At 39.1% G+C, this 23,907-nt stretch overlaps 2 protein-coding genes across 3 annotated transcripts; both read left to right on the top strand.

Annotated features, from left to right (window-relative positions):
- Positions 1–7,513: 7,513 nt before the first annotated feature.
- On the top strand, positions 7,514–14,733 carry LOC121259482 (pentatricopeptide repeat-containing protein At1g63130, mitochondrial-like). Of its 2 annotated transcripts, none has more exons than XM_041161088.1 (8): positions 7,514–8,032; positions 8,461–8,525; positions 8,633–8,695; positions 8,926–9,015; positions 9,129–9,241; positions 10,630–10,809; positions 10,978–13,408; positions 14,021–14,733. In XM_041161088.1, exons 1-7 carry the CDS (start codon positions 7,606–7,608, stop codon positions 13,211–13,213), a joined length of 3,174 nt encoding a protein of 1,057 aa, XP_041017022.1. In that variant the 5' UTR covers positions 7,514–7,605; the 3' UTR covers positions 13,214–13,408; positions 14,021–14,733. The 2 variants fall into 2 exon arrangements, with proteins under 2 accessions (XP_041017022.1, XP_041017023.1); XM_041161089.1 differs by having other exon boundaries at positions 10,665–10,733.
- A 3,537-nt stretch (positions 14,734–18,270) lies between these two features.
- LOC121259483 (GTP-binding protein At3g49725, chloroplastic) lies at positions 18,271–23,488 on the top strand. Its single transcript, XM_041161090.1, has 13 exons — positions 18,271–18,757; positions 19,180–19,244; positions 19,513–19,575; positions 19,714–19,803; positions 19,918–20,030; positions 20,383–20,451; positions 20,941–21,079; positions 21,197–21,252; positions 21,380–21,430; positions 21,554–21,608; positions 21,681–21,737; positions 22,322–22,441; positions 22,674–23,488. Exons 1-13 carry the CDS (start codon positions 18,334–18,336, stop codon positions 23,175–23,177), a joined length of 1,806 nt encoding a protein of 601 aa, XP_041017024.1. The 5' UTR covers positions 18,271–18,333; the 3' UTR covers positions 23,178–23,488.
- Positions 23,489–23,907: the final 419 nt, after the last annotated feature.

Here is a 23,907-nt window from a genome sequence, read left to right on the forward strand (position 1 = left end):
AACGCACTATCTCCTTGACATATAACCGAGTCAACTTACCCAATGAGTCAGTATTATTAACAGGCAAGAAATGGGCACTCTTGGTCAACCGATCCACAATCACCCAAATGGAGTTCTTCCCACTAGGAGTCCTCGGCAACCCTACCACAAAATCCATAGAAATATCATCCCACTTCCATTCCGGAATAGGGAGAGGTTGGAGTCTACCAGCAGGTCTCTGATGTTCAGCCTTCACCTGTCGGCATGTGTCACATTTCTCAATAAACAGGGCGATGTCCGACTTCATTCCTTCCCACCAGAAATTCTTCTTTAAATCCCTATACATCTTTGTGCTTCCTGGATGAACCGAATAAAGAGCTGCATGAGCTTCTGCTAAAATTCGCTCTTTAAATTCAGAGTCTCGGGGAATCACTCTACGATCCCGAAACCGAAGAATGCCATCCTTATCCAAGCTGTAATGCAAGGGTACTCTAGACTTTCTGACTCTTTTCCTGATAGCCAACAGATTAGGGTCCTTTCTTTGAAGAGTCTTTAATTCATCAAAATCCACTACTCGGACATCCAAGACTGAAGATAATAATTATTCTTGCTGTGAACTCTCGATAAGAAATCTCCTCATTCCACAAAGGAGAGAGTCCACATCTGAAGATTCCGCTTCATCCACTTGTTGTGACTTCCTACTCAAGGCATCAGCGACTAAATTTGCCTTTCCTGGATGATACTTGATTTCACACTGATAGTCGCTAATTAGCTTTAACCACCGTCTCTGCCTCATGTTTAGATTCTTCTGAGTAAACAGATGCTTCAAGCTCTTGTGATCAGTATAAACTTCAGAGGCTTCGCCATACAGATAATGCCGCCAGATCTTAAGCGCAAAAACTATTGCCGCCAACTCCAAATCATGCGTGGGATAATTCCTTTCATGAATCTTCAGCTGACGAGATGCATAAGCAACAACCCGTCCCTCTTGCATAAGAACGCATCCCAACCCGAATTTGGATGCATCACTGAAAATCACAAATGGCTTGTGTGGCTCCGGAAGTGCCAAAATAGGTGCCGTTGTCAATCTTCTCTTCAACTCTTGAAAACTTCTCTCACATTTGTCAGACCATACAAACTCAGTATTCTTCCTAGTCAAGGCAGTGAGAGGTCCTGATAGTCGAGAAAAACCTTCCACAAATCTTCGATAGTAACCGGCAAGTCCCAAGAAACTTCGTATCTCACGAACTGTCGAAGGGCGAGGCCACGACAAAACAGCTTCTACTTTACTAGGATCTACAGCCACCCCTTCTTGAGAAATCACATGTCCAAGAAACTTAACTTCTTCTAACCAGAATTCACACTTGCTCAACTTAGCGTACAATTGATGTTCTCTTAATTTCCCAAATGCCAGGCGAAGGTGACAAGCATGCTCTTCCAAATCTCGAGAATAAATCAAAATGTCGTCGAGAAACACCACCACAAAAGAATCCAAGAAAGGCCGAAACACCCTATTCATTAAATCCATAAAAGTAGCAGGGGCATTAGCTAACCCAAAAGACATCACCTTAAATTCATAATGCCCATACCTCGTCCTGAAAGCAGTCTTGGGCACGTCCTTATCTCTTATTCTCAACTGATAGTACCCTGACCTCAAATCAATCTTCAAAAAGATAGCCGCTCCCTGAAGTTGGTCAAACAAATCATCAATTCTTGGTAGAGGATACTTGTTCTTAATAGTCACTTTGTTAAACTCCCGATAATCTATACACATTCGGAGAGTACCATCTTTCTTCTTGACAAACAACATGGGCGCTCCCCACGGTGAAGTACTAGGCTGAATAAATCCCTTGTCGACCAGTTCTTGCAATTGAGTCTTCAACTCTTTTAATTCAGCCGGTGCCATGCGATAAGGTGCTTTATGCACAGGAGCCGCACCAGGTTCCAAATCAATAACAAATTCCATATCGCGAACGGGAGGTAATCCGGGCAAATCATCTACAAACACATCAGGAAACTCGCCCACAACTGGAATATCTACTAACGACTTCTTCTCAGATGGCGTAGACTCAACTTGGACCAAAAAAGCATCTGCTCCACGAGCTATATCTCTCCTAGCTTGAATTGCTGATATAATTGTGGGTTTTGCCTTCAACTTACTTCCCGCGAATTCCACATAATCATCATCCGAGAGTTGAAAACCAATTACCCGACTTCTACAATCAATATTTGCTGAATATCGATATAGCCAGTCCATTCTCAAAATTATATCAAATCCCAGCAACTTGAATACAATCAAATCTGCATCCAGTGTCCTCCCTCCAAAATCCAAAGGACAGCCCAAAGCAACTTTAGAGCACCACACCATCTCACCATTTGGAAGTGCCACTACTAGAGTTTGCGATAAAGGCTCCGTGACCAGATTACACATCCGTGCAAAAGTGGCAGACACAAAAGATCGAGACGCCCCAGAATCAAACAAAGTACATGCATAGAAATCATATAGGTGAACTCTACCTGAAGCAAACACATCCACCAGACAATCCTAAATAATCCAACCATAACAAATATTAAATCAAATTAAAATAATTAAATGCATACCAGTAATAACCCCAGCATCGTGGGTCTCTGGAGCTCCGTAATCCACATCACCAGGGGTCACTGCATAAACCCGAGCTTGTACCAACTGTCTCTGGTTGCCCCTTCCACCTCGTCGACCTCCTCGCGCTCCTCGCGCTTCTTGCCCTCCTTGAACTTGACCAGGACACTCCCGAGCAAAGTGACCCGGCTGGGCACATCTAAAACACTGAATTCCTCTCTGGCCGCACTCACCCTCATGGGCTCTATTGCACCTGTTACATACTGGAGCTCGACCTCCAGCACGAATACCGGTGGTCGTCTGCGGACGGGCACTAGTCCTTTGCACGAACTTATGAGGCGACCCAGAACTACTCCCTTCGCCAAGGTAACTCCGCCTTTTCTGACCCGGAGGGGAACCTGCTCCAAAACTGTTTTCCCGCTCTGCAATGCTGGCTAAATCCACTAACTCTTGAAAGTCCTTAATCCGAAGGCAGGCCACTTGTTTACGTACCTCATGGCGCAAACCCTCCAGGAAGCGCTCGACCCGCAACTCCTCCGTAGTAATGAGGTGAGGAGCGAACCGTCCAAGCTCCATAAACTTTCTTGCATATTGCTCCACAGTCATGCCACCTTGGACCAAATTATTGAACTCCCGAGCCTTTTGCCTTCTCACTGAAGCAGGAAAGAACCGGTCATCGAACTCTTTCTTGAAACGCTGCCAAGACACAGCAGCCAAGGAACCCAACTCCATTTCTAATAATGTCCGCTTGGTCTCCCACCAATTTGCCGCTTCACCTTGCAGCATATAACTTCCATATAATACCATCTGAGCCTCCGTGCATCCACAAACTTCAAATGTTCTTTCCAAATCTTGAATCCACCTCCTAACTCGCATTGGGTCCTCCTCCCCAGTGAAGGCAGGGGTCCTATGCGTTAGGAAGCGCTCATAGGGACACCCCACTTGGGCTCCTCTACTTGAATCTCCATGCGGCGGTCGGAAATTCTGTTGAAGAAATTCTGTCATTCTATTTAATGCTCTTGCCATAGCATAATTTCCATCACCTCTAGGTAACTCATCTTCAGGCACCTCAGCTTGCCTTCTTGGTCTCACCATAATCCTGTCATAGAACATTCTCCAACCCCGCTTAAATCCAGATAATTTATACTCAACCAAAAATAAACAATAATTAAAGCGATAAATAAAATAATTTAAATAACAACAATTAACATAAAATGACATAGCAACAAACTCATAATATAAAATAAATAACTTAACTTACATCACTTTTAAAAAAAAAAAATTTATTATTTTTAAAATAATAATAAAAATAATTTTCTGGTACTATCCTAAAGGACGTGTGGTTTTACCCAGAGCCGAACTGCTCTGATACCACCTGTGGCGCCCCCAATCCCCCTTATATAAATACACAGGAATCGAGACGCCAGGATGGTGACAACACGGTCACACATCCCAACGAAGTGCCAGTGTGTGTACATGCAACAGTGTTCAAATAAAATAACGCAGCGGATAGTCAACTAAGTACCATAATTTATTTACAATCAAACATCAGTAAAGATTTAAATAGCAGTTATACAGTCATCCATAAAATAATTTACAATAGTTTTAAATGTACAAACTAGTAATCCCAGATCACTCCTCAGGCGGAGCCGTCCCCTCAGGCTCGCCCTCCTCCTCCTCATCAACATCAAAATCTGCATTACCACAAAATGGTCTCGCAGGTAAGTATAACCTAAACAACAACGTAATATAAAATGCATTAAATGCAACTAACATGCATGCACATGAAAACATGCATTTTTCCACAAAACATCATTTTCCCCGAAAATTATAAATTTCCAACACACACCAAAATCCCATTTTGGTCCAAATTATCCGTAAAACATTTTCCCAGAAAATGATTTACCCAAAAATCAACTCGCACTATTTTCCCAGAAAATAGTGCATTAATCCCAAATGCACCATGCATTATTTCCATATGCACCATGACCTCCCCTATGGACCATCCGCACGTCCTGGCTTCGCAGCGGTGCTCAGTTCCGCCCCCAGCGCGTACATGGCCAAGCACCCACACTACGCAACGAGCGATGCCCAGTTCCGCGCCCAGCGCGTACGTGGCCAGACATCCTCTAGTCCCCGCCAGCAGAAGGACCACGGAGTCGGCACGAGACCATCTCGTCCGATCCCATTGTCGCCCGGCGACAATCCAGGGGACGTTACTCAGTATATTCCGCTCCCGAGTAACCAGAGGAGCTCCACCGAGTTAATACCCCATCTCGGCTTGGGGTCGTGATACACACGCACCAAAAATATTATCACATAAAATCATAGCTTTTCAAATCACATGAACATGAATGCAATACACGAAAACCCAGTTTTCTTTTACAAACATGATCATGCATGAAATAATGAAATGCACATGTACCAACACAATATCCAAACCAACAAATCCAACCAACCCATCAACAGCCAATATCCAATTCAACCAAATCAACCAAACAACTCCAATCACAAATCCATCCGACCCCCGAACTCCTCGGACTCAGTCCGGCATGCCAAAAACACAGTGAAATGGGTTAGTGCAAAAATACATTTAAATTACGAAAGTTCTTTGGAGAAATACTTACAGTGTAATATAATAATTTTCCGAGGATCACGAAGTTGAAAAAGGCGACGTTTGAGCAACACCACAGTGTAAAATACACTGTGGCCGTGGGTCACAAATACCAACTTTTCAACGAGGACAAACGAAGACCCAAGATTGATAGGGTAGGGCCTAGGGAGGTCGGTGAAGCTAGTGGTGGTGGTGGTTTGCCGTGGGTGGCGGCGCAAGGGGCGGTTTTAGGCCAAAAATGTGCAAATCGGAGATGGACTTGGTGGGGCTTCACCGGTGACGGATCGGAGCTGGGGTTAGGTCCAATGGGTTGCCAAGAGGCCGGGGATGAAGTGGTAGGAAGATGGTGGCCAATGGCGGTGCGACGGCGGCGCAATGGCGGAAAGTGTGCCGCGGCGTCGTGGGTTTCGTGGGCTTTGTGGAGGCTAACGGCGGCACGAACGGCGGTGATATTGGTGGGGTAGGACGGCCGGCGGCTGAGGAATCTAATGGGCTGGGCGGTGTCGACCACCGCCGGCGGACGGCGGCGCAGCTGGTGGGGGAGAAACGGACGCGGGGAGAGAGAAAAGGAGAGGGAAATCGTGCGCACGGGGGAGAAAGCCAGGGAGAAGAAAAAGAAAACGAAAAAAAGAAAAGAAGAAAAGAAAAAGAAAAGGAAAAGAAAAATAGAGGGAAAAGAAATGAGGTCCAATCCTCATAACTTGGGTCACAAAAATGATCCAACGGAAACGATTTTAAAACCACAAGTTAAATAAAATAATTTAAACGTAATGGTAAAGTCAAATTGAAATAATTAAATCCCACGGTAATTAATTTAAATATTAAAAGAAATTTAAATGCATAACAATAAATAAATATTAAGAAAGCACATAAAAATAATTTTCACCAAATAAAAATCGTAGAAATAAACTCACTAAAAATCCAACCAATTTAAAATAAGAGAAATTATTTTAATTACATAAAAATAATTTTTTCAGTAAAAATACACTAAAATACAAGGTGTTACAGGGGTTGTATGTGGGACCAGATGCCCATTTTTTGGACCTGAATTTAAGTCATAAATAACACACTAGGAATGCATTTGATGAAGAAGGTTGCCTCAACCCGAAGTGGGCAAGTTTTATCTCTGTTTTATAATCAGATTGCAGAGAATGAGATCTGGGCAAGTGGGAATGTGATTGGATGAGGATATTATTCTGCGAGTGCTGTTAGATGAGGACATCATCAGGAACTTTCTAGGATGCAAGTTCGGTAAAAATGTTCTGTTGGTACAAATGTTTCATTATACTCGGTCTCTGCGTTGCCTTCTATATTCTCCAGTAACCGGACATCTCCTGTTCCAAAAGTCGCAGCTTTTACATGTCACCTTTTAGATAATTTACGGCAATTACGATGGCCTCATGCTCATAGTGCAGAATCATTGTGCCATTTTGTGTCATGAAAAACTGCAACTGAAAATATCCTTGTGATAGATACCATGTTGTCTTGAATTGCAAACTCTTCTTCTTGTTCAGATTTATAGCAGAATGAAAGTAATTTGTCTTTTCTCTGCCCACTGATATTGATATTATTAGAAAGTAAGCAGAAATATCCATCTTTTATTTTTAAAGAAAGTACTGCCTTCCTGTTTGCCTCAATAGCCTCTTTTATCATGGTGAATGTGCTCTACTTCAATCGAGTAATTCACAAAACCTTTGTAAGATGTGGTTATCATCATAAAAATAATTTCTTTTCTACTCTTTTCACGGTGGGATCGACTATTTTACAAAAGAGTTGCATGAGGCTTGCAAATATAGCTTTTTGTAAAGTGATTGTGCTTGTGTCAGTATGGTTTTCCAAGTGAACCCACAGCCAGATATTATCCCAATATTTAAAAAATTCTTTTCATTAGTTACTATTTACTATCCACATCTCACACTCTATGAAAAATACTTTCATAGTCTATAAAAAAAATTATAGATATAGAATGTGAAAATAAATAGTAACTGATGTATATAATTTTTCTTTACACATACATATATATATTATAATTTATTTTTATGAAAATGTTTCAGCATTCCACTCAAAAAGTTCTATGCATTTCTTAAATCATTTGTTTATATATTTTTAAGAAGAATTTTATTATGCAAATTTAACATAATTTGAAAATTGTATCAATAAATATTAAATGATTTAAGATTTATAAGTTTAAAATATGTCATATTATTTCTACTATAATTTCCTCTTTTTTTTTTTTTTTTAAAAAAAAAGGCTAATTTATTATAATTAATAATGAAAATATTAATTTTCAAGATGTTAAAGCCCCGGCCAAAACCCACCTCTGTTTGAACTTTGTTTTCCAATTGAATTTCCACACTTCAATAGACGGACAGACTCACAGTCGCAGTTGTGAATCTGACTCTCTAATTCTGAGATGATCAGAAGACCCATTTCTCTCGGACGAATCCCCCTCAGGTCTCTCACGCAAACCCTAACTTCTTCACTCTGTTCAAACCCACGACAATCACCATTTCCTTCTACTCCTCAAGCTCTATCTTCCCCGTCATTCCGCATTCTCATCTCGCGTTACTCGTACTCCTCGAAGCAGAACAAGGAGGAAGCAAACGACCTCGTCTCACTCTTCAACAGGGATACCATAACCCCTCCCAAGCTCTTCGTTGTCCAGCCCCGCCTTCGCCCTGATACCTTCTTGCAGGCTAAGCTCAACGAAGCTCTCTGCCTCGCCAACTCTCTCGAGGAACAGCGAGATGGATACTTCGACATCGATTTCTTCGAAAAGGCCTTGCCCTCACATGTTGTTGTTCAAAACCCAGCTGCCAAAGCTCACATGGCTCGCGCAGGTCTCTCTTTAACCTTCATCTCAAAGGGGTTTTGCTCTTCAAATTTTAGGGAGGGCTTTTAATTAATTATTATGATGAGAGTGTGTAACGTACTGCGACTGAAAATTACATTTTGATATCGGACTGGTCGAGAAACATTGACCTTTTGGATTTAAGAAGTGATTATTATCATTTTCTTTATTCGGTAGCAAATCCTGCCTGAGCTCGAAACTACGGAACCCGTTCGCATTATTTTTTTTTTCTTTGGAGTTTTTGTTTTGTCTTTAAATGGATTTATGTCAGAACTAGCGTGAGGTGGATGTTTATCTTTCTTTGTTGGATTTTCTACAACTTTGCGTGAAAAAGATACTAATCATACCGTTGCTGGGTCTATAATTTGTGCTTCACTTAACACTAATCTTTTAATCATCATTTCTTTTTCGGTTCAGACACATATTTTGGGCCAGGGACAGTTGAGACTATCAAATGCAGTCTATATGCTGCTGAATCAAAGGCAAGAGACTTTTTTCAATTTTCCCTTCATTGTTTGATTTCCGGTTTTTATTCCTGGAACTTCCAGCATTCAACTGCAGAAGTTTAGTAACCTTACATGTGTAACAGGGTGAAGTGGATGCTGTTTTTGTAAATACGATACTCTCTGGGGTTCAGCAACGGAATTTGGAGGCAAGTTCTGCCTATTCAATTTCTCTTTTCAGTTTTTCATCTATACGTAATTTTTTTTTTTTTTTAATCAGTAACAAGATTTTATTGATTAAAAGAATAGGCAAGAGCCCAAGTATACGGGACTTTTCTTCTATAAGTGAAATTAAAGTAGAGCTTAGTCCCATGTTTATATTCCATAAGTAAGGTCTCTAATTGCATGTTTTCTTTCATTTTCCCATTATGAACGACAGCGAGCATGGGACAGACCTGTACTAGATCGTGTGGGTCTTATAATAGAGATATTTAATGGTCATGCTTTTATAAAGGAGGCAAAGTTACAGGTATAATTGGCAGCTTTTTACTTGAGAAATTTTAATATTTTCTTATGTTTCAATTTGCCGAGTGAGAGGAACTGCTTCAGTGAACCTTGTTTTGGTTATTTTGATCTTTATAGGCTGAATTAGCAGCTCTAACATACCAGAAAACAAGTCTTGTTCACGTACATGGCCTAGATGGACGCTACACTTTTGGAGCAACTGAAGAAGCTGAAGTTGTTAGTGCCTGCGGGTTAGCACACTGCCAAACTTCTTTTAGCAAAATAGTAATGGATGTTTATAATTGGAATAAAGTTTTGTGACAACCACCAAGTACATGTTACTCACACCCTTATCTGCTTAATGGTGTGTCAGTGAACTTTTTTTTTTTTATGAGAAAAAAGGAAGTTGCTTTAAATTGATGTTGGATTTTTGAGAATAAGCCGTGGAATCTGTTTGGTTTAGCTGCTACTGACCTGAGGATATTGGTCTTAGATTAAGTGATCCAAGTAGAGATTCTGGTTAACTTCTAGTTTTAGTTGTTAAGAGTAATGTTGTTCATCATCTCCTAATGTTGCATCAAATGATTGAAAAATTATTTGTTATTTTTCCCTTATTTGTTAATCATTTGATGCCACATCAGATGATGATGAAAAGATTATGGATAAAAGAATGATGAATAACATTTTTCTAGTTCTTAATGCTAGTTTCCTTGTCTCGCTTGGCTGACTGGTGTTGGTGTATTTGGAGGGAGAGAAACACAAGGAGTTTCGAAGATCAAGAGAGAAGATTGGGAGAGCTAAAAGTTTTCTTTTTTAAATCATTGTTCTCATGGGCAGGGGCCATAGTTTGTAATGGACTTAGTGTCCATGATCTTCTTCATTCTATTGTAACCTCTAGCTAGGCGTTTCTTCATGTATACTTCCCGTGTACTTGGGCGTTGCCTATTTCTATGAATATAATATCTTTGATTACCTGTAAAAAAAAAAAAAAGCTTGGCTGACTGAAAAAACTGGGCTCAAAGAGAATTCGCTACCCCTCCCAAAAGTCTGGCTTAGATTATGTTACACTCCCTTCTTAGACCCTTGATGTGCCCAAAAAGTTCTTATTTTCTTTAATTTTATTATTTGTGTCAAATGATCTGATTTTCTCGGTGACATTAAAATATTGAATGATGCACTTCACTAAAAGCTTTGTTTTCATTAACTCAGATTTTAAGTTTCTCCCCTTTATTTTTACTGTTAATTTTATTTGACTTGATTTAGGTAGCTTCTTGCCCTGTTTACGTAGCACTTCTAATTTCCTCCATCAATTTTCTCCCTTTGTCTCTTAAGGTATTGACTTATATTGTAACATCCAGGGGGGGGTGATCGAGAACCTCTTTCTTTTGCTTCCTGTTAATTTTGGCTTTTTGAATTTCTAAGTGCTTCATGGGTTCCTCAATTTGAGTGTATTTGATTTTGAAGTATACTCCCTGCCTATCTCAATAATGCGTTTGTTTCTTTTTTCTGATCATTAATAGCCATTATCTGATTTATCAAAATAATATAAGTAACCATACCTAAAACTCTCTCCTTGTAGACACCCATGTTCTGCATATGCACATTTCTGTGTTTGTATATGTTTTTCTTTGAATCTCAGGAACCACTTTTTTGCTGAATGGAGTTACATTGCAGGAGAGGAAGTGGGGGGCGTGGCTTTATTAGTGGTGCAGGAGAAACAGAACTTCAGCTTCAAAGACGAAGGTTCGCTTCATAATACTAATGCCTCAACTATATACTGCTTCCTCATTGGTCTTTATAACAGGGAAAATCCACATTGGTTAGTGCACTCTCAGACAGTGATCTTTATAGTGATGCTCGGTATTCTAACCGTCTTGTGAAATATCTTATTGAAGTTTATGTTCCATGTTGTGTTTAAGCTGTTGAGTTTTGATGTCTACTTCTTCCCCCTTTTCTGGCTGGTGATGTGAACTTTGTTTTTTGGCAGCTTGTTTGCGACAGTTGATCCTAGGTTAAGAAGTGTTATTCTTCCTTCAGTGGCTGTAAAGCTCTCGCCTTTAGCTATTTCCAAGAGAATCCCCAATCGGGTCAATCTAAATGCATTCTTTTCTTCAGTTTCCTGCGCTAATGGCATCGATATTTTCCTGGTAAACAATCAGAACCTACCCACCTCGTCTGCTTTTGAACTAAATGTCCAGTTTTTAAGGAATAAGATTTCACCGGATAACTTGATCAGAGTTTTGGACAATACCAGTGATGTAAACTCAGCAATGAGGTTATTCAAATGGGCGACCCTCCAAAAGCCGTTCTCCCACACTGCCGATACTTATTATCGGATAATTCTGAAGTTAGGTATGGCTGGAAATGTTAAGGAGATGGAGGAGCTTTGTCAGAATATGGTCAAAGATAGATGCCCAGGTTGTGAGGAGGCTCTTGTGGCATTGGTTGGTACCTTTGTTAGGCGTTGTAGGCTAAATGAAGCAGTACGGGTTGTTCTTAATATGAATTTTGGTGGTCACAAGCCTGTGATAGATGCATTTAACGCTGTATTGGGTGCTCTAGTGGAGGGGAAGAGAGACCTTCATGATGTGATGTTTGTTTATAAGGAAATGGTGAAGGCAGGAATGGTACCTACGATTGATACATTAAACTGTTTGCTGGAAGCTTTGTTTGAGGCCAATAAGATTGAGTCTGCTTTGGATCAGTTTAGGAGAATGAACAAGAAAGGGTGCAATCCTAATGTGAGGACCTTTGAGATAGTCATAAAGGGTCTTGTTGAGAAAAGCCGGGTGGATGAAGCTGTTATTGTTTTAGGTGAAATGTTTGAACTCGGCAGTCAGCCTGATTTGAGTTTCTATTCCTGCACAATACCTTTATTTTGTAGGGAAAATAAGCCTGAAGAAGGGATTAGGTTGTTTCGATTGATGAGAGCTTCTAAGTTTGTTCCGGATTCATTCATCTGCGAGGCCTTGATGCAGTGTTTGTGTGAGAACCTTGGGCTGGATGATGCAATGATCATTTCCAAAGAGTTGATAGAAAGTGATATAAACCTGTCTGCTAATGTACTTGTGGATATGATAGATGGTTTTTGTAAATTAGGGAAAATAAATGAAGCAATAAAGTTCTTGGAAGGCAAATATGCTTTTGAAACTTCACCACACAATGCATTGCTCAATGGTTGCTGCAATGCCGGTAAATTTTCTGTGGCAAAAGGTCTGATTGAGAAAATGTCTGAGAGGAACATGGCCAACTGCGATTCTTGGAATATTCTGATCAGGTGGCTTAGCGAGAATGCAGGGATTGGAAAAGTATATGAAGTTCTCGGAAAAATGGTAGTATCTTCATGTGTTCCTGACTGTACCACGTACCTGGCTCTAGTTATTGGCAATTGTAGATGGAACAAGTATGATGATGCTCTGAAGCTATTTAGTGAGATTCGTGCGAAATGCTGGGTTTTGGATTCTGTATCTTATTCTAAACTAGTTGAAGGGCTTTGCAGGGTTGAAAGGACTCTAGAGGCTACTGAAGTGTTTTGCTATATGTCTGGTAAAAGATGCTCTCTTCAATCTTCTTCCTTTGATGTGTTGATCAAGGGTATTTGTTCCACAGGAAAGGTCAGTCAAGCAATAAAGTTACGACAGATGGCTTATTATTCTGGTACTCCTTGTAATACTGCAACTCACAGCGCCATTATGCTCGAGTTGTTTAAGCTAGGGAAGGCAAAAGATGTGTTAGTGGCACTCTCACAAATGCTGGTAGAGGGCTGCAGTCTTGATCTGGAAATATATAGCACCCTCATACAAAGCATGAGTTCACTGAATCAAATAAAAGATTGTGTGTTGTTTTTTAATATGATGGTCAATGAGGGTTTGGTACCTGATTCTGATTGTCTATTTGATCTACTTTTGTGTATAGCCAACCATTCTCAGCTGTGTATGGTTTCAAGTGCAATTGATAAACTTATTTCTAAGTCTGCAATTCTAAATCCAGAAATTTACAACATGCTGATTAATGGCTTCTTGAAGGAGGGCAATAAACATGAAGCATGTCGATTATTGGATTTGATGTTGGAAAAAGGTTGGGTCCCAGATGCTTCCACTCATGGATTGCTGATTGGATCTGTAATTAGAGAGGAAACAGAAAAGGGGGCATTTGCCTATGATAATTCCGCTGTACAAGATACTGTTAGTAACATACTTGCAGAGGGTTTAGGACAAATGTGATGCACCCACTTTTACAAGAATAGAGTTTGGATCAGCTGAGGGCTTAGTTTCCCTGTGAATTATACTCTTCCACAACTTCAAAATTATGGATTCTCTCAAATTTGTCAACAAAATGAGGGATTGAAACAGCTTTCAGACGGTTTTGTGGCTATGGCAGCGCTGTTCTTTCCCTGCATGTGATCGATGACATTCCAGGTTGGCTAATTATCCATCTATTGATCTCTAAGATATACAATGTACTTGTATACTCAGGGGCGTACTTTGAGCCACTAAATCTTCAGAAAGGATAAAAGATGATTAGTTCATTGCTTTAGTGCTGCTTTATTATTGTTATAAATTTATAATTGTTGTTTCTGTTCATATTATTATATCATCATCGTCCATACTCTTGCCATGTTTTTCTGTTCATATCCCACTTTGGTTACTGAGATGAAAGATGCAGATAGTCAGGGAGTTCAAATTTATCCGTGAAATAATTATCTGAGAAGTGGTTCTTGTAACAACTTTTTTCATCTTAGAAGTGCTATGGTTCATCATGAGTTGGTCTATTGCCCCTGTTTGGTGTTGGTAGTCTAGAAGGAATATGATCGCCATCCTCGGTTGGGCCAACTTTATTGCGCAAAATGGCAGGAGTATGACATATAACTTTGCACTAATTGTAAAATCAATTTAGTTGACATACAGCTTTTAGTTCCACTCTTTTTTTTCCTCGGCTTTTAATTCCACTTAAACGCTGAGTCTAACAATTTTTCCCCTTTTCTTTTGGGGAAACGGAAATATAACCTAGCTGATGGATATGCTTTGCAGATGACTTGCTTCTTTGCTGTAATTATTGTATTGACTAGAAGTATCAATCACTGACTGAGTTTTTGGGGGCGCCTGTCAACACTGAGAAGAGTGGCATTTTTAGTTTGTAAAGGAGGATCAAATTCGCAACAGCTCATGAATTTTTGAGGTTTGAGATGCAAACCTAATAGAGCTATGACGGAATCTCCTTTTACAGCCAAGCTATGGGTCACAGTTTTGCAAACTCAAATCAACAAGAGTATGTTGCAATTTCCGGCTCAATACCAATTGGCAAACTACTGCTATATTGTTCTTCAGCCGTGGAAGGTGATAAAAGAAGTACAGTTTTATTTTGAACAGGTGTAGACGGTACTAAAAGCATGAGCTAGCTTTTCCGGGGAAGCTCTTTGAAATCTTGGGTGGAAGGCTACTCAAGAATTGGGTATTAAGAGATGTATTTGATGCACAGCTTCTTCTACTTCAACCCCATGGTGGGTGAGGAATTGGTGTTCAGAGTACTGATCGGTGGTAGCAATTTGAGAGACACGGCCGGGGTGTGGATTTGGTGCAGCGATTCAAGCAGTGCTGCACGCATATGTGACTGGCTTGCAAGTTTGTTGTTAAAATTCCTCTAAAAATAAGTCTGTTGAATTCTGGAGGAAATGAATCAAAGAAATTTTGATGATCATGAGCGGAGAATGGACAATCAATGAAATTTAAAGTTTTTTCTTCAATACTTTTTTTGCTCTGGACATATATATATATATGTATATGTATCTATACTAATTCAATGTTCAAAGTTTTCATGATTTCTTTGTATCTTTTTCTTTTCTTTATATCTCTCAATAAAGAAAAACTATAAAAAACCAGAACTTGTAAAGGAAAATATATAATATATTCATTGTTTTTGTGCTAATCGTATCATACCATCTCTTATATAAATATATATATATATCGTTATTCTTAAAAGAGCCTATCTTGTTATGAACGGTCATTTTGTTTGACACTTTCTTCTTCTATTTTTGTCCCTTTGTACATCACAACAATTATCTTCCTCACAAAATCACCATAAATTGTCACAAAATCACCACACAACAGAGCAAGGAAGCTGCGTCATAGCTGCTAGAGGCGGCATACGGCGGTGAATATGGGATCTCGTGAAGAAGGAGGGCATGAAAGGAGCCGGGGATTTCACAGGAGAGAGGGGAGGGGTCGTCGGTGAAGGAGAGAATGTTGTTGGTGGTGGTGCGTTGGTGTAGGGGTGTGAGGGTGGCTAACGGCGGCACTACAGGGATAAATTTGTGCGTGTAGAGGGGCTGCGTGCGTGGGGTTAGGGAGGAGCTACAGGTGGTGAGTTCCATGGAAGTGGCCCACGGCGTGAGGGGAACTGGATGGTAGTGCTTGGTGGAGCTGGAGTTGAGCTACAGTGGTGCAAGGGTGGAGAACTCGTGCGTCAAGACTCATTTTGGATTGCTCATGTGCTATTGAGGGAGGAGCTGCCAAGGGGTTTCAACAATGGCCGACATGAGGGGAAGCCAGTGAGGCGGTCAGTGATGCCGCAGTGCGGCGCATGGCGGCGCTGAGCTGCTTGAGGGAGGAGATCGAGTGAGAGAGAGGGAAGACGTGCGACTATTGAAGGGGAATGAGAGAGGGAGAAAGGGAAAGTGAGGGGAAATGATTAGGTTTGGGGTTTTAAATCCCAACCCTTCATCTTAAATCCCTAGATTTGATCCAACAGTGGAGGTTTAATCATTGATTTAAACTAACTTAAAATAGATAATTAAAATATAAATACCATATCATACACTTAAAATCAACTTTTTATAAAATACTAATCTTTCATCATTAAATAAATGATAAAGTTTTGTTAAACATTTTTAAGAGAATAAAACCATTTAATTAATTAGAGTTGGTAGCCAATTCACTCGGGACCAATCCTCACGTTGCTCACAGTCTCCATTGCAGCCTCCCTCAGCTCGGGAGCCATCCACTCAGGAACCACCTGATCAGGAGCCGTCTGGGCGGGAGTCACCTGCTCAGATGTCACCTACTCGGGCGACACCCGCTCAAAGATGACCTGCTCAGCACCCCACTAGCTCGAGACAAGTTACCCGCTCGGCACCTCATGATCTCCTCGGGACTCCTCTGCCCAAGATTTGTTAAGCTAGGAAAACAAGTTCACGCATGGAAGTTCAACTCGGGAAACAAATGAAGTTCAGCTCGAGATCCCTCCTCTGCTCTACACCTCTGCTTAGGAACCTCCAACTCCACTTGCTCAGGAGATGCCCTACTCAGCACCCCACCAGCTCGAGACCACTATTTTAAATACCGTACTGTACTGGCCGATACAGTCGGTATATGCTGTACTGACCACTGGTTTGGTACCAGTGTTATATATATTTCGTACTGGCCCAAATACTGGCCTATATTTTGGCCTGTACTAGCAAATATTTCGGCCTTTAATTTAATTTAATTTTTTTTAATTTTTTCAAACTACAAACTTATTTTTTAACCCCAATTCAGATTAAGTTATTTATAATTTATATATATGTATTTATATATAATTTATTTATATATAGACTATTATTTTGGAATATAATTTATATATATTTATATATCTAATTTATTCTTATATCGACTATCCCAAAAGTACACGAAACGGTACCGGTACTGAAATATTTTGTTCAGTGCCTTGACTGGTACGTCGTCCAGTATGGTATTCAAAACTTTGCTCGAGACAGCATCTCACCTGCTCTAAAGTTACCCGTTCGGTATCTCATGATCTCCTCGGGACTCCTCTACCAAGAATTTATTAAGTTCGGGAAACAAGTTCACACACAGGGGCTTTATATAATGTCGATCGAGGCCCAAGTCGCCCCAATGGGTCAGGGATAACTCTTGCTCCCTCTTTAGCTTGTTGAGTGATTTTTACCGCATCAACAATAATAATACAGGGCAAACGTGCTTCGCACATTACCCCACTACTAGTGTGTGTGTATATATATATATATATATATATATATATATCGTCAAGGGGTTGTCTTAAGTGGTGAATGATTTGGTCTTGAAGTATCACTCTCTTCAAGGTTCAAAGTTCAACACTGCATGGGTGCAAACAATCATTTGGGGCCACGCCCCTTGATGAAAAGTCAGCGATTTAACCTGTTTTGTGTAGGAAAACTTTCGAGAGTGCGGTGCATGGAATCGAAGTTTACTTTATAAGAGTGGGTCCGAAGGACCCTGCCTTGAAGAGGTTTCCTGATATTATATATCTATAATTCTCTTCTATCCATCATGTATTCCAGACCCGGCCACATCAACCGTTATATGACAGTATATTTAATTTTATTGCCTAGAATCAAGTAAAACACCTCGATAAGAACCAATGATATGTGTGGATATAGGGTATTAAATGATAGGTTCACACGTAAAACATAATAAATAGTCTCTAATTATCTAATGTCATATCATGAGAGGATGAGAATATGAAGAGAAAATAGATGATGAGTAGTATTACTAATCTCCAAAAGCATCAAAACTTCATAAGTGGGTCAAGACTTTTTCATTTACTATTACATAGAGAACAAACAAGTAAAACTTCCATTAACCAAAAAGAGTAAGTAGCAGAGAATTAAATTAGCATCTTAGAAGTATAGGCGTCAAATGGGTGGAAAGAAATGGATTTATGTAGAGTCCCAATGGAGGACCCATAAAATAAAAACAAATAAATTTCAGTTGGATATGGTTTTGCAAATTAGAATACCCAAAAGTTTTCCACATCAATAGTTGGACATGGACAGAACTGATGGCACATGTTTTTAATGGAGTTGTGTAACTTTCACGTAATTTTTTTAAAAAAAGTAAAATTTATTATTAAAAAATTAATTTTTTTTTATGTGTTATCAGATTTACCTATTGTTTTAAAAGAAATACTCGGAGCTTACCTAGCTACCCTAATAGTGCAAATATCGATCTCTTCCGCAGCAAAATTGAACAACAAACAACAGTATGAGATTATGAATTACGACATTAATTAAATCCACGAACGTCTCTCACGATGCCTGAAAATACATTACTATCTAAAAATAATAACCAATAATTTAAAATAAATTTCTTATACAAATTTAAAATAATTTGAAAATCGAATCAATAAATATTAAGATTCGATTATTTCTTCTATAGTTTTCTCTTTTTTTTTTTTTTTTTTTTTTTTCTATAATTTTCTCTTAAAAAAAAAAAAAAAAGGAGAAGTTAATTTATCAGAGTAATTTCCACACTTCTGTAGACGGACAGAGTCACAGTCGCAGTTGTGAATCTGACTCTCAAATTCTGAGATGATCAGACCCATTTCTCTCGGACGAATCCTCCTCAGGTCTCTCACGCAAACCCTAACTTCTTCACTCTGTTCAAACCCACCACATCCACCATTTCCTTCTACTCCTCAAGCTCTCTCTTCCCCTTCATTCCGCATTCTCACCTCGCGTTACTCGTACTCCTCGAAGCAGAACAAGGATGAAGCAAACGATCTCGTCTCACTCTTCAACAGGGATACCATAACCCCTCCCAAGCTCTTCGTTGTCCAGCCCCGCCTTCGCCCTGATACCTTCTTGCAGGCTAAGCTCAACGAAGCTCTCTGCCTCGCCAACTCTCTCGAAGAACAGCGAGATGGATACTTCGACACCGATTTCTTCGAAAAGGCCTTGCCCCCACATGTTGTTGTTCAAAACCCAGCTGCCAAAGCTCATATGGCTCGCGCAGGTCTCGATTTAACCTTCATCTCAAACGGGTTTTTCTCTTCAAATTCTAGGAAGAGCTTTTAATTAATTATTAGGATGGGAGTGTGTAACATACTGCCACTGAATTACATTTTGATATCGTACTGGTCGAGAAACATTGACCTTATGGATTTAACAAGTGATTATTATCATTTTCTTTATTCGGTAGAAAATTCTCGCTGAGCTCGAAAGTACGGCAACTGTTCACATTATTATTTTTTTCTTTGGAGATTTTGTTTTGGATTTAAATGGATTTATGTCAGAACTAGCGTGAGGTGGATGTTTATCTTTGTTGGATTTTCTACAACTTTGCGTGAAAAAGATACTAATCATACCGTTGCTGGGTCAATAATTTGTACTTCACTTAACACGAATCTTTTAATCATCGTTTCTTTTTTGGTTCAGACACATATTTTGGGCCAGGGACAGTTGAGACTATCAAATGCACTCTATATGGTGCTGAATCAAAGGCAAGAGACTCTTTTCAATTTTCCCTTCATTGTTTGATTTTCTGTTTTTATTCATGGAATTCTCAGCATACAACTGCAGAGATTTAGGTTGCGTTTAGATAGTTAGGTGATCTCAGATATTCTGTAAATAGTAATAAAAAAGTAATGATAGAATATTGAATAGTAGTGAAAAATAGGTGAAAAATAAAAATACAATAATGAATAGTAGTAGAGTATTCTGAGAATACCCCACTACCCTAACTAGCCCATAACCTTAAATGTGTAACAGGGTAAAGTGGATGCTGTTTTTGTAAATACGATACTCTCTGGGGTTCAGCAACGGAATTTGGAGGCAAGTTCTGCCTATTCAGTTTCTCTTCAGTTTTTCCTCTATAAGTGAAAATAAAGTAGAGCTTTAATCCCATGCTTATATTCTATAAAGAAGGTCTCTCGTTGCTTCTTTTCTTTCATGTTACCATTATGAACGCAGCGAGCATGGGACAAACCTGTACTGGATCGTGTGGGTCTTATAATAGAGATATTTAATGCTCATGCTTTTACAAAGGAGGCAAAGTTACAGGTATAATTGTTAGCTTTTTACTTGGGAAATTTTAATATTTTTCTTATGCTTCAAGTCACTGAGTGAGAAGAACTGCTTCAGTGAACCTTGTTTTGGTTATTTTGTTCTTTATAGGCTGAATTAGCAGCTCTAACATACAAGAAAACAAGACTTGTTCGCATACGTGGCCTAGATGGACGCTTTACTTTTGGAGCAACTGGAGAAGCTGAAGTTGTCAGTGCCCGCGGGTTAGCACATTGCCAATTTTTTTTTAGCAGAATAGTGATGGGTATTTATAATTGGAGTAAATTTTGGTGACATTATGGAGGGGTGTTCAAGAACCTCTTTCTTTTGCTTCCTGCTAATTTTATCCTTTTGAATTTCAAAGTGCTACACGGGTTCCTTGATTTAATGCCTTTATTTCTATCGTTCTGATCATTAATCTAAATTATCTGACTTCTCAAAAGAATATAGGTAACCATACCCGAACCTCCTTCTTGTAGATGCCCATGTTCTGTGTACACACATTTCTGTGTTTGTATAAGTTTATCTTTGAATCGCAAGAACCACTTTTTTGCTGATGGGGGGGTAACATTGCAGGAGAGGAAGTGGGGGGCGTGGCTTTATTAGTGGTGCAGGAGAAACAGAACTTCAGCTTCAAAGACGAAGGTTCGCTCCATGATACTATGCCTCAACTATATACTGCTTCCTACATGCTGTAGATTGTGCCTTTTTTTTCCCACGTGAGCATTGGCTTCATCTTTGTGCCTGATGAAAGTTGATGTAATGATAAATATGGACATTATTGGGAGCTGTGAAGGTTTCAGCTTGAAACTGAAAAATTCAATTTAGTGTGGTCAAAACATCTGTGCATGTATCCTCATGCGGGGACATAGGCTTGTCTAAGGAAAAGACCTCAAAAGTGTACCGTTTAATTTGTTTCAACATTCTACTATGTGGAAGTTCTATGCCAGTGATATCTTCCTTGGGCATGTCGTCACGTATTTGTAGGAACTTGACTAGGTAGACCTTCCCTTCAAAATTAAATTTTATCCTGACACAACATTTCAAATTGTGTCAGTGAGTCTCGATCTGTGGTTTACTGTTTATATTGACATGCATTTATGGTATGTTTACTGAATGAAACTATGATTCCAGAATTCTTGAACGGAGAAATAGTCTATTAGCACAAATTGAAGAGGTTCGTCGTACACGAGCTCTGCAACGTGCTGCTCGCAAGAGGCATGGGGGCGGCCAAGGGTTAGAGACTGTTGCTGTTATTGGGTACACAAATGCTGTAGGTGGTCTTAATTTAGTTACATTTCTCCTCATAGCTGTTATGCATGTAATCTAAACATTTTACTTTTATGCTTCTTTTTTATTTAACATGTTTTTGCATTATTTTTTATAACAGGGAAAATCCACATTGGTTGGTGCACTCTCAGACAGTGATCTTTATAGTGATGCTCGGTATTTTAACCGTTGTGTGAAATATCTTATTGAAATTTATGTTCCGTGTTGTGTTTACGCTGTTGATTTTTTATGTCTACTTCTTCCCCTTTTTCTGACTGGTGATGAGAACTTTGTGTTTTGGCAGCTTGTTTGCAACAGTTGATCCTAGGTTAAGAAGTGTTATTCTTCCTTCAGGGTAATACGTTCTGTAGCAAGTTATATGTTCCGCTCTCTGTAGTGCATTGAATTTTGAGAATAAGTTTTATTATTCACGTTGTTAGAGTTATTATTCCACTGATTTGATCAAGTGTTTTTTCAGGAGGAAGGTGCTTTTTAGTGACACGGTTGGATTTATATCAGATTTGCCTGTTCAGGTAATTGAAAAACTTGTTCAACTGCTTTTGATTATTGCTACTTTCTGTCACTAATTCAATCTATTTTTGTAGTTAGTGGATGCATTTCATGCAACTTTAGAAGAAGTGGTGGAAGCTGACCTGCTTGTGGTACGGTTTAATTGCTGGAGATTGGAATTTAACCTTTCTGATTTTTAGTCCATAGCTCTCCTTGCTTTGCTAAAATTAAGGTTGACGAGATGGGAAAAGAAGTGCCGAAACATTTATATGTATAGTCAATTTTCTTTATAGATTTTATGATGATACAATACATTGTCCTTATCGGATAATTCCTATAGAATTATAACTATATGTTATTCTCCTTGTACGAGTCAATTAACCAGTAATCCCTCGTATAGGTTGTCCAAGCGATAAGAGCATAGTACATATAAATGTTCACTTAAAGAAAGAACGGGAATCCTGATGATTTTGTAGATACATGCTGTCATGTGAGGGTATGGTTTACTCTGGAATGAATGTAACTTTGATATTTTTTACGAAAGAACAAGTCTTGAGTTCTGCTTGCATCCCTTAATAAGTTATATTTCTTTCACTCCTTTTTTCTTAGTCCTGCAAAAGTCAGAGTCAATAACCAAACCAAATTTGTTTCCCGATTTTTCATGGTTAACTTGGAACAAATCATTCAAGGATATTCTATATGATGACTCGTCTGATAGAAGATCTTGTCCTTGCAGCATGTATTGGATTGCACTGCCCCTAATCTTGATGAGCACCGGTCAACAGTGTTGCAAGTTCTGCAGCAGTTAGGGGTATCAGAGGAGAAGCTTCAGAATATGATTGAAGTTTGGAATAAGGTATTACTATTCGCAATTTGACTACCAAACTATCAAAATTCTCACTTTGTTCCTCAGTTGGTTGGGCATTATCTTAACGAGCTTAAGCTTCAAATTGAGGGACAAAGTGACAACTTAATAGTTTAGTGGTCATATTGCAAAAACAGTAGTAGTTGAGGGAGTGAAGTGTAATTTTCTGAGGAAAAAATTGATTATCAAATCATGTTGCTTCTGAATTTTGAGAATTGGTCAGATTGATTATCAAGAAGAGGGCGTGGATGATGGTGAAGATGGTGACAGCAGCAGTATCTCAGGAGATGAAGATGATGTGGCATCTGATCTATCAATGGCAGAACAAATTGTTGATTATGATGATGATAACATGTCCGAACAGTCACCTGAGAATCTTGCAGACACCTTGGATGATGAACCAAGTGATCACTCAGATGGCTGGCTTCATGAAGAGACCACAGGCAAAGAAATTCTTTCTGGAAGGGCTGGGGATGTAAAAACAAATGAGCCCTCTAAGGATTGCATAATGGATAAGGACTTGAGTTCTCAAGGTCTGCCTGGTGCGCATATCAGAACATCTGCAATCACTGGAGTTGGCTTGCAAGAGTTACTGGAACTTATCGATGAGAAGCTAAGGATCCAGGATGAGAAGATGAAGGCCGAACAAGGAGTGGAAAAGGGTATCTTTCATCGGAAGTGGAGGCCCCCTCGCGCGGAGGATGCCGGCATAGCTGTTGAACAGTAGCATGCAATAGCAGCAATATGGTTTATGAAAAGGCGCCTCTCGGGACATATGTATTCGGTAGCTCTAGCTAAATTCTCCCAATTGACCTCCACGTCAGTTATGGTTTTGAAGGAACTGGCTTGGGTTAGAACTTCGAAGAAGAAAATGCACACGAGCTTATTCGCTGGTTGTCTCAATTTCTCTGTAGATTGTTTTCTATGTTGTCTGGCTTTATGTTGAACAAGCCTCGAGAGTTTGAAATGTGTGGAGTATACCTGTACAAGTTTCGATTTTGTATACCCATTATGTACAAAGGCACAGTAATTTCTTTATTTCTGGACAATTCAATCAGCAATAAATCATTATTAGACGCATTTTCCTACAATTGCACAATTACGAGAGAACGATACGTTCGGATTCATATTCTTATGAATAATATTTAATATTATAGACTCTATGTTTATATTAAAGACATGTTTGGAGATTTGAATATTTCGGAATTTTGTAAATAGCAGTAAAATTTTTTGAGTGAATATATTTATTAGATTTTGAGAAATGAAATAATAAAAGTTGAATAAAAATATTATAAAATTGTTTAAATATTATTTTTTAATACTATTTTTTTTTAAGTTTGTAAAAGTTATATTGATTTTTATATTTTATTTTAAAATTTGTAAAAGTTATATTAATTTTTATATTTATATTATAATTATATAATGATAGATGAAAAAGTTAAAAATTTAAAATTTAA

This window comes from Juglans microcarpa x Juglans regia, chromosome 4D (assembly GCF_004785595.1).
Source record: "Juglans microcarpa x Juglans regia isolate MS1-56 chromosome 4D, Jm3101_v1.0, whole genome shotgun sequence".
Classification (NCBI taxonomy): domain Eukaryota; kingdom Viridiplantae; phylum Streptophyta; class Magnoliopsida; order Fagales; family Juglandaceae; genus Juglans; species Juglans microcarpa x Juglans regia.